General features: G+C 47.0%; 1 protein-coding gene across 1 annotated transcript in view; it reads left to right on the top strand.

Annotated features, from left to right (window-relative positions):
* Nucleotides 1-419: 419 nt before the first annotated feature.
* Nucleotides 420-17,211, top strand: part of PAPPA2 (pappalysin 2) — a 316,324-nt gene continuing 299,532 nt past the window's right edge. Inside the window, exon 1 of the mRNA XM_010813486.4 lies at nucleotides 420-2,789. Coding sequence (XP_010811788.2) covers nucleotides 1,874-2,789 — 916 coding nt within the window. The 5' untranslated portion in view covers nucleotides 420-1,873. The remainder of the gene's footprint in view (nucleotides 2,790-17,211) is intronic.

Here is a 17,211-nt window from a genome sequence, read left to right on the forward strand (position 1 = left end):
TGTGTGTGTGTGTGTGTGTGTGTGGGTACACACATGATTTTAGGGGGTAGGACTCCTTGAGATAGCTTACATCTAGGCAAACAGAAATTTGGAGGTTAAATACACATTATTTATTTCCCCATTTTATCCATTCATTTCAAATCAATGAAAAAAACTAGTTGTTTGGGTCTAGCTGCTGATATTTGTAATTTACTTATTTTGAGCATCTCATTTGTTTATTTGCTCACTCAGCATATGGTGACTTTTAGTAACTTCAGAGTGAGAAACTTGAGCGAGAATAAGAACTATATCGTGCAAATCCATGGCATTTCCTCTGAATGCTTCCTACAGCAGGATAATTGATTTCTCCTTTCTCCCAATGGCTAATGTGAAGTGAATTTGGGGTATTGTCCTTTCAAATCCCAAATGATTGAAATAAGAAAAGAATACAGTATATATGTGGCAAAACAAACAAACAAACAAAGCGAGACAAGTGGTCCCTAAAAGAGTGGTGTGGGTTTATTAGGCAGGAAGCAAGTCTGTTCACAACACATGTGTGAGTATGTGTATGTGAGTGTGTGTGAGAGAGAGAGAGAGAGAATACATACAGAAGAGAGTGCTCCAAAACAGTATTGATTGTTGGCTATTGATTGTGTAGGCTGCGGCTGCTGGAAGAGAAAGCGGGAGATGTTTACGGGGGAAACCAAGAGTAGCATCTGTCCCCTGTGCCTCAGTGAGGTGGGGAGGTTTTCAGGAGGGAGGAGGGGACAGGCAGGAGGTGGAGAGATGCACCGAACTTATTAGCTTTGACATCATCATTGTCTTTAAATGAAACAAACAAGAAGATAATTATAGGCAGAGAGGAAGGGAGAGAAGGGGAGCAGGAGGGACTGGAGAGCACAGGTCCCCTGAAGGATATGCTCTTCTTCTCATTCTCTTTTCCATCTTCCCAGGGACCCACAAGACTCCCAGAAGGTGAAGTCAAGGGCTCTCAGACTCCTAAGGTTATTAGGGCACCAGACTGGCAGCCCAGAGGAGAACTTTACGGAGACTTGCAACACACCAACAAGTTGGAAGGGGATTAAAAACAACCTTCAGCACTCACCAACCCCAGAGCTGAGGGAAACATTCTGACCTGCACAGGCAGACTGGAGGCTGGATGGGGAGCTGGCTGAGGAGGACATCTGGAAGTGAAGGCTAAGTACCAGCTGGCATTTTTTGTGCCCCCTAGATTCTTTTTTTTTTTTTGCCTTTTTAGATAGTCAGCGTCAAATTCTGTTTCTCTGTATACCAGTTTTTCTAGCAATTTGTTGGAAGGTAAGTGTATTTGAGGTTAAAGACGACAAAGAAAAGGTAACTCCTAGGGAAGGAAGGGGGATAAAGAAAAGAACATTGGAGGCTAATATTCTTTTTAATAACTTCAGGTAGTGAGTGGTATGTGTGTGCACAAATGTGTATTTGAGAAGATTTGGCTCCTGCCCACGTGTCCCCCTCCTAGTATCAACGAGGGGAGGAGCTATTGAAGAAGGGGGAAAAAAAAGAAAAAGAAAGAAACCTGAGCTCTCTGGAAGAAATTCAAATGAACCCAGAGAAATGGACTTCATTCTTCAAGGACTGAACTAGAGCAAGGAGAGAGAGAGAGAGGTCAAGGGAGAGGTTGAGGGACATATATAGGGAGAGGTTGAGGGACAGAGGCTACGCGGTCACAGCACCCAGCGCAGGCAGCCAGGAGAGGTGCTCTTTGGGGGCTGCTTGAAAAGTCTGGTCCCTGAACAAAACAATTTGCCAGGGGACAGCAAATCCACAGCTAGCTGTCTCCTCCTCTTAACCCCATCACCCCGGTGTGGTACCCAGAAGCTGACTTCTGGTTCTGTATAAAGAGCCGGGGGGAGGTATGATGTGCTTCAAGATTCTGAGGGTAAGCCTGGTAGTTCTGGCTGGGTGGGCGCTCAGTACTGTTAGCTCGGAGCTGGGCTGGACGCGCAAGAGATCCTTGGCCCAAAGAGGACACCTGAGCCAGGTGCTGTCGGAAGGAGAGCACTGTTGGCTGGGGGCCAAGGTTCGAAGACCCAGAGTTGCTCCTCAGCATCACCTCTTTGGGGTCTATCCCAGCCTGCCTGGGGACTACCTGAGGCCCTACCCTGCAGGAGATCAGGGAAGGAACCATGCAGAATGCAGTGAGCAAGATGCCGAGGGAATGGCTGTGAGCTCTGTGCCCCCAGACCCAACTGCAAGTGCAAGAATGAGGAGTGAGGCTGAGCGGCCAGCCGCTCCATGGGGAGGGGACAGTCCTATTGGGCAGTCGGAGCTACTGGGAGATGATGACACTTATCTTGGCGATGGAGGATCCAAGGAGCCTGTAGGTGAGGCTGGGACTCTAGAAGGCACAGCCTCGGCTGCCACCATGATCACCACCTTCCCATGCCCAGGGGAATCCGGACCAGAGACCCAAAGGAAGGGTCAGACCAAGACCAGGCGTCGGCGCCAGGTGGTGAAGGGACAGGCAGGAGGCCTGTGGGGAGACCCCAAGTTTGCGCCCCAGCACTTCCAGCTGTGGCCTAAGCATCCCCTCACGCCTAGGGTCCGAACCGGCCCATCAGAGAGTGGCATCCGGAATGGTGGAGGGGACCCCTCCTGGGAAGCAGAGACCGTGAGCCCCCAAGGAAGACTGCCTGTCTTGTACTTCTCTGGGAGGCGGGAGCCGCTGCTGCTGCGTCCAGAAGTGCTGGCTGACATTCCCCGGGAGGCGTTCACAGTGGAAGCCTGGGTGAGACCGGAGGGAGGACAGAACAGCCCAGCCATCATTGCAGGTAATCACCCACTCCTGGGCTTTCCGTAGTCCGCGGGGTAGGGCTGGCTTCTGGTTTTGGTGAGGTTAGACATCGGGGGCAAGGAGGGGAAAGGGGCAGAACAGAAGAGCCAGGGAGGGCTAGCCGGGCAGAGGGGGGGAAGGGCCTCTATTCATCTGCGCAGCAGAATCCCAGGCATCATCTGCATTAATGACTCTATAACCACAAGAGCATTTGTCCCCTGTATTGATCTCGTGTGCTTCTATACATTGTGCTGGCACTTAGGAGACCTCCAGCTCACTCTCTCATCCCTCTTTAAAGGGGAAGATCTCTGGTTCTTTGTCAGTGGGGAAGAGGTGTCACACTCCATTTCTTATAGTCCAGTGTGAGAAACCCAGGCAACTTTGAAACGACATGAAAGTGTACAGACCTGGGCAGTGAGTCATGCCTGGGCTGGACTAGGTAGTGAGGAAACAAGGCTGCCGGCTACATAGCCAATGGGTCCTGGTTGGTTTCCTTTTCTTCGAGTAGCCCTGGAATGTAGCAGAACGCTACTACCTTGACCAGGTCCTGGAGTCCCCTTTGTCTTGTCCTAAAAATCATGTGTCCAGCCTGGGACTAGCAAGGTCTACTGGAAAAGATGGGCACTCACAAGCCAGGACCCTGGTTTCTGACCCGGGCTGTTGTAAAAGGGACCAGAAATGCACCTTGTATAATTCTATGGTCTTCATTAGGAACAGTGTTTGGGAACACTCTCCACATTTATTTTACAGTATACCCGGATCTTGGCTTTCATGGAAAGTCACCCAGAAGGACAAAGAAAAGAGTAGGATTAGGAATAACTGTCTCCCTTGCCTCAATGGGGGTGGGGGACGGTTGGGGGATACTGGTTTCAAGCAGGGAGTGGGTAAGGGATTAGAAGTGATACATGATCATTCAGTGTCTCTTTATCCCTTCAAAGCCCCCACCCCAGGACAGAACCTCACACAAACCTAGGTACATAGTAGAACCATTTTCATCTTATTAATCTGGATTGTACACAACACGCTTTGATGCTTGCCAGTCCCATGACATGGATGGGGAAACCAAAGTCGTGAGAGGTATGCCTGGGGCAGACGGGGAGCGGAACTCCAGAACCCCTGAAGGGCTTGACAGCTCCCAATATTAAAGACTTCTCAGGCTGGTGGGTGCCTGCAAATAAATTTTAGACCAGAGAAAGAAATCTGGAAGGAGGGAGCCTCTTGTGATGGTGTGTTGCTGGAACATCCCTTCCGGACACGCTGTCTTCCCCCCTCTTTGGCTGTAATTTCTCTTTTGGAAGCTGGGATTCCCAGACACTGAGCACTCTAGACTCTTGTGGTTTTGCTTGATTTTATTTTGGGGTGGGAAAGGGGGTGAGGGGAGAGGATAGAGAAGGGGCTGGGCTGGATGATAGGTTGGGGCAGAGAAAGAGTAGAAGGAAATCCTTATTCTGAGGCCAAATGGAAGAAATAATGAGATGATTATCTGATCGGAGTTGGCAGCTTCACAGTTTTTCCCAGATGACATCTTCTTGCTGCCTAATCTCGCTTCCTAGTACCCATCTGCCAGGGAAACTGTGTGCTTGCCGTCTAGACCACGACTCCACTTACCCCTCCTCTGGCAGTAGCAGCACAGGGACCTGGGATCAGTTCCCTGGCTCTGAAGAATTGGAGAAAGATCCAGCAGGAATATAGGAGGGAGGATCTAAGAAACCAGTGGTCTGAGTTGTTAAAATTTAGACCTGAGGGAACAGTTTCTGGACAGTGGGTACCTGACCCCTGTTCCTGAACTTTCTGCATCCTTCTGTTCTCATTCTCTGAAGAGAGGAGAACAGGGTCAGGATTTGGTTCCAGTTATAGGGCTCCTGTCTATGGGGTCGCACAGAGTCAGACATGACTGAAGTGACTTAGCAGCAGCAGCATAGGGCTTCCTAAGTGGCTCAGTGGGTAAAAGAATCTGCCTGCAATGCTGGAGACTCAGGAGAAGCGTGTTCAGTCCCTGGGTTGGGAAGATCCCCTGGAGGAGGGCATGGCAACCCACTCCAGTATTCTTGCCTGAAGAATCCCATGAACAGAGGAGCCTGGCAGGCTACAGTCCATGGGGTCACAAAGAGTCAGGCAAGACTGAAGTGACTGAGCATGCACCTACACAGCTTTCCTTAATGTACCAGCCCTCCCCCGCCAGCCCATACCTCTCCCTCCCATGCCCACCTCCACTGCCGCCCCCTGCCCCCCAACCTTGCCACAGCGCATACTCAACTCCTTCTCCAAGGTGCCCATCTGAGCCCTTGCCACCTCCCTAAGCATGTAAAATTAGGCAGGAAATCTTTCGCAGACAGTCTAGCCTCTGAGGTTTCTTTCTCTTCAAATCAAAGCATTTCCGGAGCTGTGCTGGCATGTCCCCTGTAGGTCCACACCGGAAAGACGGACAGCAGAGAATACTCGGGTCTGTCTCCTCTCCACCTCCCACCCTGTATCTTTGTTCAGATTTGTGCACCTCAGAAAATATTCAGAAAAGATTTAGGGTAAAAGTTTGGGAGAGATAGGGGCTGAGAACCCAGCCTTCGTTCTTCAGGATTCTAGCAACTGGGTTCCCAGGACATAGGCATCCTTGTCGACTCGCTGTGGTCAGCTCCATATGCTTTCCCTGGGGCCCCCTGGGCTGAGAACCATGAAGGGCCAAGGGTAGTCACCCCCAGGAATAAAAGTCTCCGATTTGCTCATCTATTCACTCTTACCAACAGATCAGCCCATCTTCCCTCTCTGACCCTAGCCCTGGTCCTTTTAGCCGGTACCTGCCTGTTCCTGGGATGGTTGGCCTTCAGCTGTTGCAGAATGACCACAGCTGAACTGTGCTCCTGAGGTAAATACAATTCAACCACGGGAGTTCTGCTGCCCCACTGAGGATAACACAAGATGATACAACACTTGGCTCCCACACTCTTCTAACAGCTCTCAAACCTCAGGTTCTACCTACTTAACCTAGACCCAGTTTTCTCCATCTACCAAACTTGGGGCATTTTCTCCTCGGCAGAGATATCAAGGGCTTCAGTTGCCCTAGCCGTGGTAGAGGAACCATCCCCCACCCCCACCCCCCCACCCCACCCCCAGAGATAGGAGGCCTCGGAGAATACTTCCTACACAGAGCACTAGGTGGCAGTGTTGCTTCGTGCACAGGAGAGTAGGCGGTGCCTTGGAAGCCAAGCAGTGGGGAATGCAGTCTGGTTTCTTGGAGGGCTGTCCCTTCCCGGGCCTCTGGGAGGTATTTGATCATTCCCTCCCAGAGCGTGTTGGTAGGCATCCCTGAGGGTCGGCTTCATACGAGTCTCTTTGCAGGGCCCATGTGAAAGGGCTCAAGTGGCATTCTTTGGGTTATGACTAACCGGCACTTGTAACAACTGTAAAGAAAACAAAATCAACTCGAGTTACCTCCCCCCTCCCCCCCCCCCCCCCCCAACTCCCACATGCTTCCAAAATAGGAAGTTTTTGGATTCCGGGTGGATTGCTGGAATACTTTCATTTAGGGCTGAGAGGACAATGTGGGCCTCACAGGCTGTAGGTGTTTAGCTTCTCTCTGGCCCCTGGAGGGGGAGCGATGGTGCTGGGCCGCCCGCAGCTTAGATCTTCTGAAGTTGCCAATCTCCTGTAGCTCTGACTCCCGGCAAGCAGGAAAGGACTGTGTGTGGCTGCTCCAGTGTCAGGGCCTCCATAAAGGTCACTGCTCGGGGGCCTGGCAATTCAGGGATTTGTGGCCACCGAGGAGTAGCCTGGGGTCAGCAGCCCATTTGGACGGGCTTTTGGAACTCAGCTGTGGACATAAGTCAAATGCTGTCCTATCCTGGTGTGAAATCTTTAAGCTCCAGCACTCAGTCCTGAAACCACCCTGTTTCCCTCCTTCTCAACTTCCTTTCCTCTCCTTCCACACCAACACACACAGAAGAGGAACTTCTAATGGGTTCCTCCTCACCCGTAATTGATTTCAAATGTTCCCTGAAGTTGCCCAGCTGACTAACCACCTGCAACTCCAAGTGGCCGGAGACTGAGTCAGTAAGTCCATGGCAGGATTGGAGCCCAAGCCCACGCTTCTTCATTCAACAAATATTTATTGAGTGCTTTGCCATGCAAAGCAGGGCAAGGCTTTGTGGGGGAATACAAAGATGTCTAAGAAACTGTCCCTGACTTGAAGATGAGTTTTCTTTCTCTGAGGATCCAGGTTGAGGTAGAGATCCCAGGGCAGAATCTGGGAGTCAGACCTGGAATCAGATTCCATCTGACACTTATCAGTGCTGGGATCTGTGGCAATCCATTCAACTTTTCTGAGCTTTGGTTTCCTCACTTGGAGAAATGGGAAAATGTCGCAAAGAGTTGTTATAGTGTTTAAAGAAGCCATGTATGTAAAGTGCCCAACACAGACTTGACTGTAAAATTCATTTATGAAGTGCTATAACAGCAGGAGGTGATCATTGCTAACAGCAGTGTATTAGCCTACTCATCTTTGGTGCTAACCTGTCAACCTGTAATCTTTTCTTAGGTAGGGTATTAATTTCTTAAGAATTTAACTTACTCATTTGTCCAGCAGGAATGGTGGTAAATAGGGTTTTTTTTTTTTTTTTTTTGCAAGATGGTCTCAAGATGATTGAGAACACTATTGAGTCAGTGGCTTGAAAAGACCGTTTTTTTTTGGTTTTTGATCCTTTTTTTTTTTTTTTTTTTTAAGCCTGGGCTATACTCTTGCCTGGAAAATCCCATGGATGGAGGAGCCTGGTGGGCTGCAGTCCATGGGGTCGCTGAGGGTCAGACACGACTGAGTGACTTCACTTTCACTTTTCACTTTCATGCATTGGAGAAGGAAATGGCAACCCACTCCAGTGTTCTTGCCTGGAGAATCCCAGGGATGGGGGAGCCTGGTGGGCTGCCGTCTATGGGGTCGCACAGAGTCGGACACAACTGAAGTGACCTATATACTATTTAATACGTTGGACAGTGGTCCAAGGCTATTTTGGGGTCATGCACCCTTTTGGGAATATGATGGAAGCTCTGCTCACTTTTTAGCAATATGCCCAAGTCACATATTTCATGTAAGTTTCAAAGGTCTCTGGATTTCCTGGTAGGAAGGTCAGCATTTGCTGACCTTGTTTAAGGCATATGGATAGCTTTTGTTTTGAACGACTCCAGAGAAATGAGATTTCACAGGACTCTGTAACATCCCCTTCTCTCAGTAAGGGAGTAGCAGCCCCGGGGTGAGGAGTTTTATTGATGTGGGGTGTGGAGCTTTGCAGAAGGCAGATTGACACATGGAAGTATCCACAGAGATGTAAAGAGAATTTAAAAGGAAGGCCACGTGTGCTGCCTCCCCTAGTATCCAGCAGGGCTCAGTGACATGTGAAGCACCATGTCCATACCTTTCCCAGGGCTCCTGTGAAGATAAGGTTTCCATTACCCTCCTCCTCAGCTGCCTCTTCCTATACTGCATTGGTGGTCAAGGTCAGAGTGTTTGCCCTCGTGGGACCCTGAGGAATTGCCCATTTTATTCTCACTTAGTTCTGCTCCTTGATCTTGCCCCAGACATTCAGTGAAGTCATAGTAACCCTGCGTGAAAGAACTGTGGACACGAGATTGTTGGTCTCCGGGGGTGAGTATGCCCACTGTGATGGGAATGAGATCCATGAGTCTGCTTGTGTGGGCAAGCCATGTGCCCCGATGGATGTAAGTTAGCATCTGTGTACAGAAGAGTCTGTCCTGTGGAGGTGTGGTCCTCCAGAAGAGAGGCATTGTCTGGTTTTAGAAGGAAAACAGATGGTCAGTCTGCCCCCTCCTTTCACAGCTCCCTGACCCTTGTCCACAGAATCTTCCGGATTCCCTGTGTGGAAAAGATCTCCTCCACTGCTCAGTCTCCATAGTCCTTGACCTGTGACTTCCTGGGGTGCACATTGCTCCCTGCTGCCGTGGTTCTATACAGGTCTTGTTTTTATTTACTGAAAGTTCCCCAGGAGCCAAATGCGTGTCTGATTCACTTTTGTCGTCCCTAAGTACCTAGCACAGTGTTAGACTGTCAGCTATGTTTGTAGAATGGATAAAGTAGAAAGTTAGGTTGCCGATGCCCACTAGGAATGAGAAAAAGGTGAGAGAAACTTTCTGTAACTCGAGGCTCTTTGTGGGGAACCAGGGCAGTGACTTTCAGATTCTGATTTTGTTGCCTACAGAGGTGTCTCAGTGGTTTTTGAGGGGAACTGTTGGACACGGGGCTTCCTGCCCACCATCAAGATGGGTAGCCCCTCTCTTACCTGTTTCATATGAAAAAAGAGTTTCTGCTGTGCTTAGCCACTCAATCGTGTCTGACTTTTGAGACCCAGCGTGGGCCACAGGCCTTGCGTAGCCTACCAGGCTCCTCTGTCCATGGGGATTCTCCAAGCAAGAACACTGGAATGGGTTGCCATGCCCTCCTCCAGGGGATCTTCCCAATCCAGGGATCGAACCTAGGTCTCTCTCATTGTAGGCAGATTCTTTACTGTTTAGCCACCAGGGAAGCCCGCCCTCCCACCCCACCCCCCAAAAGTGTTTAATTGCTTCTAAAAAGTTTAAACCCTGTAACTCTAGAGCAGAGGTTGGTATACTCTGGCCCATGGGCCACATCTTGTCCAAAGCAAAAGTCTGTTTTTATAAAGAAAGTTTTATTAGAACCTAGCCACACCCAATTGGTTATGTGTTCTCTGGAGCTGCTCCTACTTTGAATGGCAGAGTAGTTGCAACAGAGAAGATATTGCCCACAAAGCCTAAAATATGTGCTGTGTGGCCCTTTGTAGAAAGTTGGCTAACTCCTGCCCTTGAGTTTGCTTCTCAAACTTAAATGTGCATAGAGATCCCCTGCAATTCTTCTCAAAGTGATCTCACTGCTATGGGAATACACCTTGCCGCAGATGCAATGAGAATGCCAAGTACAGTGCATTTCCTTTCCGAAGGACCAGAGGCGCTGTGCTATGAATTTGTCACCGCATGTACACTAAGGCTGGATGCCTTGGTGCAGCAGGGATAAAGGAAAACCAGTTTCTGAGAGATTCAGGACTCCTTTGACAGCCGACTCTGCCTTGAGGATTCATGAGGGCTTTGCAGATCACGCTTTAGACCGTATAGCAGTTTACAATGCTTTCACCCGATCTTCCTCCTCTCTTTCCTTCCCTCGAGGTCAGACCTGCATCGTGGACTAATGGCTCTCCTGGCCTTTTCGGGCTTCCTCCCTGTTTTATCTCCTAGTTATCTCTCCGAATAAAGTCCGTGTATATTGAGCTCCATCTTGACATCTGCTTCTTTCACTAATGCAACTAACTAACACAGGTCTGGGGGAACCTGAGATTCTGCATTTCTAGCAGGCTCCTTGGTGCTGCTGCTACTAGCATGCGGACCATGACTTAGGACTTAAGTGGACACATGAGTCTCGAGAAGTGTCAGCAAAAAAGTGCCTTTTTCTTTAAAGGCACAAGAATTTAGTAAATAATTTAGACTTTACAGGTTGCACAGTCTCCATTGAAACTATTCTGTTCCTAGAATGTCCAAGCCCCTATAAACAATATATAAATGAATGAGCAGAGCTGTGTTTCAATAAAACTTTATTTACGAAGACAAGTGGCAGATCTGATTTTGGCTGTGGGCAGATCAGATTTTGGCTGTGAGCAGATCTGATTTTGGCTGGCTATTTGCCAGCTCCTGGTATCCAGGACTCTTCCTGCATGCTGTGCGTCTTCCTCAATCCTCTTTTGCTTTGCTTCCTAGTTCTACACTATGCAGGATAATGCCTACAGAGAGACTGACAGTATCAGGGGTAGGAAAACTCCTTTTATTCAAGTAAACACAAAACTTCCCAGAAATTTCCTGCAAAAAAAACAAATCCTGATGGTAACATTCCAGATGGAGTTTGTATTTATTTAGAGCTGACCCTTGAACAACGTGAGTTTGAGCTGTTGAATCTGAGGATGTGGACCCAGATATGGAGGAGATGGGAATACAGAGGGCTAACTATAAGTTGCACATGGATTTCTGAATGCATGGAGTGTTGGTGACCCTAACCCTTGCATTGTGCAACATCAACTATATTTTCTTTTTATGGCATTTTGAGATAAAACTTTTATACTGTAAACTTCACCTGTTCAAACTCTACAATTTATGTTTTTTAGAATATTTACAGAGTTGTGCAACTGTCACTACAATCTAATTTTAGAACATTTTCATTCTACCCAAAAGAAACAACTTACTCATTAGTAGTCACTCCCCATTTCCTTCCCCTTCTTCCCAAATACACAATAACTAGTCAGTTCAGTCGCTCACTCGTGTCTGACTCTTTGTGACACCATAAATTGCAGAACTCCAGGCCTCCCTGTCCATCACCAACTCCCGGAGTTCACTCAAACTCATGTCCATCAAGTTGGTGATGCCATCCAGCCATCTCATCCTCTGTCGTCCCCTTCTCCTCCTGCCCCCAATCCCTCCCAGCATCAGAGTCTTTTCCAATGAGTCAACTCTTCGCATGAGGTGGCCAAAGTACTGGAGTTTCAGCTTTAGCATCAGTCCTTCCAAAGAACACCCAGGACTGATCTCCTTTAGAATGGACTGGTTGGATCTCCTTGCAGTCCAAGGGACTCTCAGGAGTCTCCAACACCACAGTTCAAAAGCATCAGTTCTTCGGCACTCAGTTTTCTTCACAGTCCAAATCTCACATCCATGCATGACTACTGGAAAAACCAGAGCCTTGACTAGACGGACCTTTGTTGGCAAAGTAATGTCTCTGCTTTTCAATATGCTATCTAGGTTGGTCATAACTTTCCTTCCAAGGAGTAAGCTTCTTTTAATTTCATGGCTGCAATCACCATCTGCACTGATTTTGGAGCCCCCAAAAATAAAGTCTGACATTGTTTCCACTGTTTCCCCATCTATTTCCCATGAAGTGATGGGACCAGATGCCATGATCTTAGTTTTTTGAATGTTGCAACCACTATTTTCTGTCTCTGTAGATTTGGCTACTCCGGTCATTCCATGTAATACAGTAAGTACCCTACATGTGAATCTTTAACTTGAGAACTTCAAAGATGCGAACTTGTGTTTGCATGTCTAATCGTGTAAGTTAGTTCACATGCCTGGCATATTTTTCAAGGTATTGTGCTGTGAGATTAAATATGTTCTATTTTTGTGTGTGTTTGTTTTTTATGCATTATTTGTGTGAAAAGTATTACAAATCTATTCAGCACAGTACTATACAGCTGATTGTATCTGGTACCTAGGCTAACTTTGTTGGACTTATATGAACAAATTGGATTTGTGAACTCTCAGAAGGGAACTCATTCATATGTAGCAGGCTTACTCTGTGTGGTCTTTTGAATCTGGTTTCTTTCACTTGAGGTTTGCTTTTTTTAGTATGTATTGGAGCTTCATTCCTTTTTATTGCTGAATACTATTCCTTATATATGTCCTATTTTGTTTATTCATTCTGCAGTTGATGGACATTTTAGTGGCTTCCGCTTTTGGGCTGTTACAAATAGTGCTGCTATGGACCCTGCACAAGCAGACTTATGTTTTTATTTCTGCTGGGTAGGCACCTAAGAGTGGGATTGTATATGGTAACTCTGTGTTAAACATTTTGAAGCACTGACAGACTGTTTTCCAAAATGGCTACACCATTTTGCACTCCTCAGCAATGCACGAGAGTTTGGTTTTATATTTTTGACCCACTGAAATGAAAAGGGCTTCTCTGGGCTCGTTGAAGGCTAGGGCTTGGCCACTGCTTACATCTGGTAGCACCTGGGTCTTCTTTGAGGAATGTGCTGATGTTTTGTACAATGAATAAACACCTGGATCTCTGCACTGAGACCTCTGCAATCACATGAAGGTCTTACTGATTGAGAAGGAAATTATCATCAAGCTCCTTCCTTCAGCCACTTAAGGGCATCCTAAGAGGGCCCTTTCTTCCCTGAACCTAACTCTGCCTGATGGAGTTTCCCTTCAGCCTGAACTGCATTACTTTCTATGGCTTTCCACCACATGAGCTCAGAATGACATGCTCATGGGGAACACTCAGGCCCTCCACAGTGCCTCAGATTCTGATGCAGCAGCACCTTCAGGAAGCAAAAGAGAGAAACAGAAGGGAGGAGGGAAAATAAAGGCCATAGAGTTCTGCTAATATGACCTGAACTTTTCCCTGAACTCCAGCTCTGGGTGCTCAGGCATTGCCATCTCCCTGTGGCCCACACTATTCAGGGCCTGTGTCTGACTCCCAGGGGGTTGGGATGCTGAAGTCACCCAGGTGTCTGGGGTACAGGTCAGGAAAGGAGACTCACTTCCAGGTGGTAGCACAGAGGGGCTTTCTCTGAGCATGACTGTGTGATTGTCCTCATCACATTGCAGGTGTGTTGCTTGACACCGCTCCCTGCCCTTCCTGTCTTCATCGCCTTCTTCAGTTACTACCCCCCTTCATGGCATCTACAATCTCAGGATGACAGTGTAGTCAGGAGGAGCCTTGGCCAATCCACGTGCCACCATCTGCTTCTCTCTTCTCTTTGTCTATTGGTTGTATATTCTCTCCATCCTCAGAGATGAGATGGAAACCCACAGGCACTCTCAGTGTAGTTCTTGGGTGGAGTACAGGTTGTCAGGTGGAAATATTCAGGAGTAATAGGGGTGCAGCTGGAAAGTAGGCATCACCTTTGGCAGCCCAAGTAAATTCACCCGTTTGCCCTGCACTGGCAATGCTTTGTCCTTCCTCACCTTCTGCTCCCTCCTCCGTGCTCTGCTTTATTGTTCCTCTGGAGCTGCCCATCTGAGTCATTTGGGATGTGTGTGCCAGGTGGCTTGGCTTCTTCCTGTTCCCATCCTAGCCCATGCCTTGAGGAGGCAAAATAAATAGGAGTGGAAGGCGGCACGTTAGTTTGTATTCTGAGCCTGTATACCCTGACTGTCCCTTAGCTTTGGTTCCTGCTGCCATAAACAAGTACATCAATTCCATGCTTCTGTGTTCTGAGGGTCAGTTACTCTGGGTACTCATCAGATTCCTTCCTGCTCACATCATACACCCCATGACCCTGGCACCTTCTAGAAAACACATCTCTATGTTAAGTTTGTGTCCCAAAAATAACATCCCCTCCTTCTCATGTTCATTACCTGCCTTAAAAAAATCCCGTGCTTTGAATTTTTTTAAAAAAGAGAGCATCCAGGAAATAAAGCCCAGTGGGCAAACAAAAACATCCCAATTCTCTTTATGAGTCAGAAGTGAGTCGTAGAGAAAAGTGGTCCTGCCCAAATATACAAAACGGTCATTGGAACCCAACATTTCAGAGCATTTTGAAGTTGAAACGTTGCCATGGCAATGCTTGGGATATCAAGACCAGTAATCATGGCTCATTTCTGGATTAGAAATCCAGTGGCTGATCAGAGGGGAAGTCACAGAGCTTAAAAGTTAATCAATCAGTTAGTGAGTCATCATTCAAGCAGTGACTCAGCATTTGCTGACTTTCATACAACTTGTTGCCCTGCATTTTGGACAGGTTAGAAAATAAATATACTTTTTTTTGGGTTCTGTTTATTATTTTATCCATTCATCCCACATTTATTGAGTTCCTCTTAGGTGAAGTATTAGACATTTAGTCATATGTTGGGGGAATCAAGAGAGCAAGGCAGAGGCCATACCTGGAAGATTCTCTCTGTCCGGTGGGAGCTGACCTGTAATTAGACTATTGCAGCTTGGCCTCTGGGAGATCCCAGTCCTATCTCGATGAGACCGAGAATTCCTCGAGGCTAGAAAGGGAGAGCCAGTAACTGGAGAGACTGAAGGAGGCCTGAAGGCAGCAGAATTGGGGAAAAGAGAAAAGGATGGATTTACCAAAGTGTCAGATGGTACAGAGCTACCCGATACGAGATCAGGCCTGAACTGGGCCCATTGGATGCAGCTGTTAGAAAATCATCAGGGACTTTAGAGAGAGCAGTTTCACTCTGGAGTTGGGGGTTCAGAGGGGACTCCACATTACAGCGGGTGGAGTTATGAGTGAGATGTGAGACTATGAAGACCCAGAACAGGGCCCAGCACAATCTGCTCAGAAACTGGCCATGGACAGAAGGCAGAAGTAGACACAGGGGTGTAGAGGGAATTTTTAAAGGTAAGAGAGAGCCAACGTCCTGTAATAAAGCACTAGTCATATAAAAGAGAAGGCAGCATAACACACAGGGAGGTGATACGAGATGGATCCCGGAAATGGAGAGCATGCCCATGCAAGTTCCAGTGTTTCAAGAAATTATTGAAAGGATTTTTATTTGACAAATACTTATGTAGTATTTACTCAACAGCACATGTAACTGTGGTCACTTTGAAAATGTTAACTCATGAACTCAGAACAACTCAAGGAAGTGGATGGAGAAGCTATAGCACAGAGAGGAATAGGATGACACACAGCTGCTCCTGCAGCATCGAGATTTGAACCTGAACGCTCGGTCCCTAGGATCAAAGTGAAGGTGAAAGTGTTAGTTGCTCAGTCACATCCAACTCTTTGCAACCTCATGGACTGTAGATCATCAGGTTCCTCTGCCCATGAGATTCTCTGGGCAAAAATAGTAGAGTGGGTTGCTATGCCCTTCTCCAGGGGATCTTCCTGACTCAGGGATCAGACCCAGGTCTCCCAAATTGCAGGCTGATTCTTTACCGTCTGAGCTACCAGGGAAGCCCAAGAAACTACTCCCCAAACCCACACTCACCAAACTTACTTCAAGTCACTCCCTGGGATTTTAGTTAATATGACACCTTTTCTAGAAAACCTTCCTTGGCCTCACTGATATAGATTTGTTCTCCAATGAATACTGATATCCTGCTGTTGTTATTGTTGCTTAGTTGCTAAGTCATGTCTGACTCTTTTGTGACCCCATGGACCCTGTCAGGTTCCTGTCTGTAGGATTCTCCAGGCCAAAATCCTGGAGTGCGTTGTCATCTCCTTCTCCAGGGCATCTTCCTGATCCAGGGACTGAACACATGTCTCCTACATTGCAGGTGGATTCTTTACTATTGAGTCACCTGGAAAGCCCCTGATATCCTGCACTAAGCCTTATCAAAACACTTAGGTCAACTTACTGTAATTTCCATCTTACGTTTTAATCATTAAACAGATACTCTTTGAGTTCCTACTGTGTGTCAGGCCCTGTGCTGGGGACTGTTAGACAGACATGGCCCTACTGCCATATTTCTCTTTTGGCTAGCTCTGCACCTGGGCTACTGGAGGTCAAGGCTGTGGTTTGTTCATTGGACCTAGTGCAGCGATAGCAAATGAAACTCATCTGATAAATATTTGATAACAGGATGAATGAATGAGTGAACAAACAGAAGGCACGATTAGTCTTACAAACTGGGAAGCGAATTTTTCTACTCGGAAGTAGGCACAGGTAACCTTTACATCCTATTGATTTGGAAAGTGACTAATATGTCTGAAATTCACTCAAAAATAACTAGAAGGGATGATTACCCTTATCTTCCACCTCGAATTCCTTTTCCTCAACCCCCCTCAATACATCTTTATTTGATAAATATTGACTGGAAACTAGTCTCCTAGAAGAATTGGATATAGTTAAAACTTGATTTAACTACGATCATTTTTGACCTTTCAGATATTATCTGTTCTATTTATTTGCTTCTTGCGGTTTGTATGCATTGTCTCTTTTATGCTCACATTATTCCTTGTGGAAGAGGGAGAAGGCAGTGTTTGTAGAAAAAAATCTTGCCAATCCAGAAAAGAGGTCAACAGTGGTCCAGAAACTTTCCTTAGTTTCCAAGTCTTTCCTGCCTTTGCTTCTGTGGTCTTCTCGAAATCTGGAGTTATTACAAAGTTTGGGGGGTGGGGGCGGGGAGGTGAAATTCTTTTAACATAAGATACTTATAGGTCTGAACACACCTGATCTCGTCTGATAAAACACTTAGAGGAAGTACATAGCTCTAAGTGCTTTTTAATCCGTTCACTCACCTACTAATTTATTTATCCAACAGGACTCTACTGAGCACAGAGTGTATGACAGGACTACCTGCTCTTAAGGAGTTTATAATACAAGGGAAGACATAAGCCCTATACCTGTTAAAATGATAATATTAACTCTGAGGGACTTCCCTGGTGTTCCAGGAGCTAAGGCACCATGCTCTCAACGCAGGCAGCCTGGTTTGATCCCTGGTCAGGGAGCTAGATCCTACATGCCACAACTGAAAGATCCTGCAGGCTGCAATAAAGATCAAAGATCCTGCATGACCCAGCTAAGACCTAGCACAGTCAAGTAAATAAATAAATAAGAAAATAGTATTTGGCAAAGTAATGGATAATAATATTGAGTGCTTATTGTGTGTTAAGCACTGTTTTCATTATTTTACATGTGTGAATTAATTTAATCCTCCCTCAAACCCTGTAAATTAGGTATCA

This window comes from Bos taurus, chromosome 16, assembly GCF_002263795.3.
Source record: "Bos taurus isolate L1 Dominette 01449 registration number 42190680 breed Hereford chromosome 16, ARS-UCD2.0, whole genome shotgun sequence".
Lineage (NCBI taxonomy): Eukaryota > Metazoa > Chordata > Mammalia > Artiodactyla > Bovidae > Bos > Bos taurus.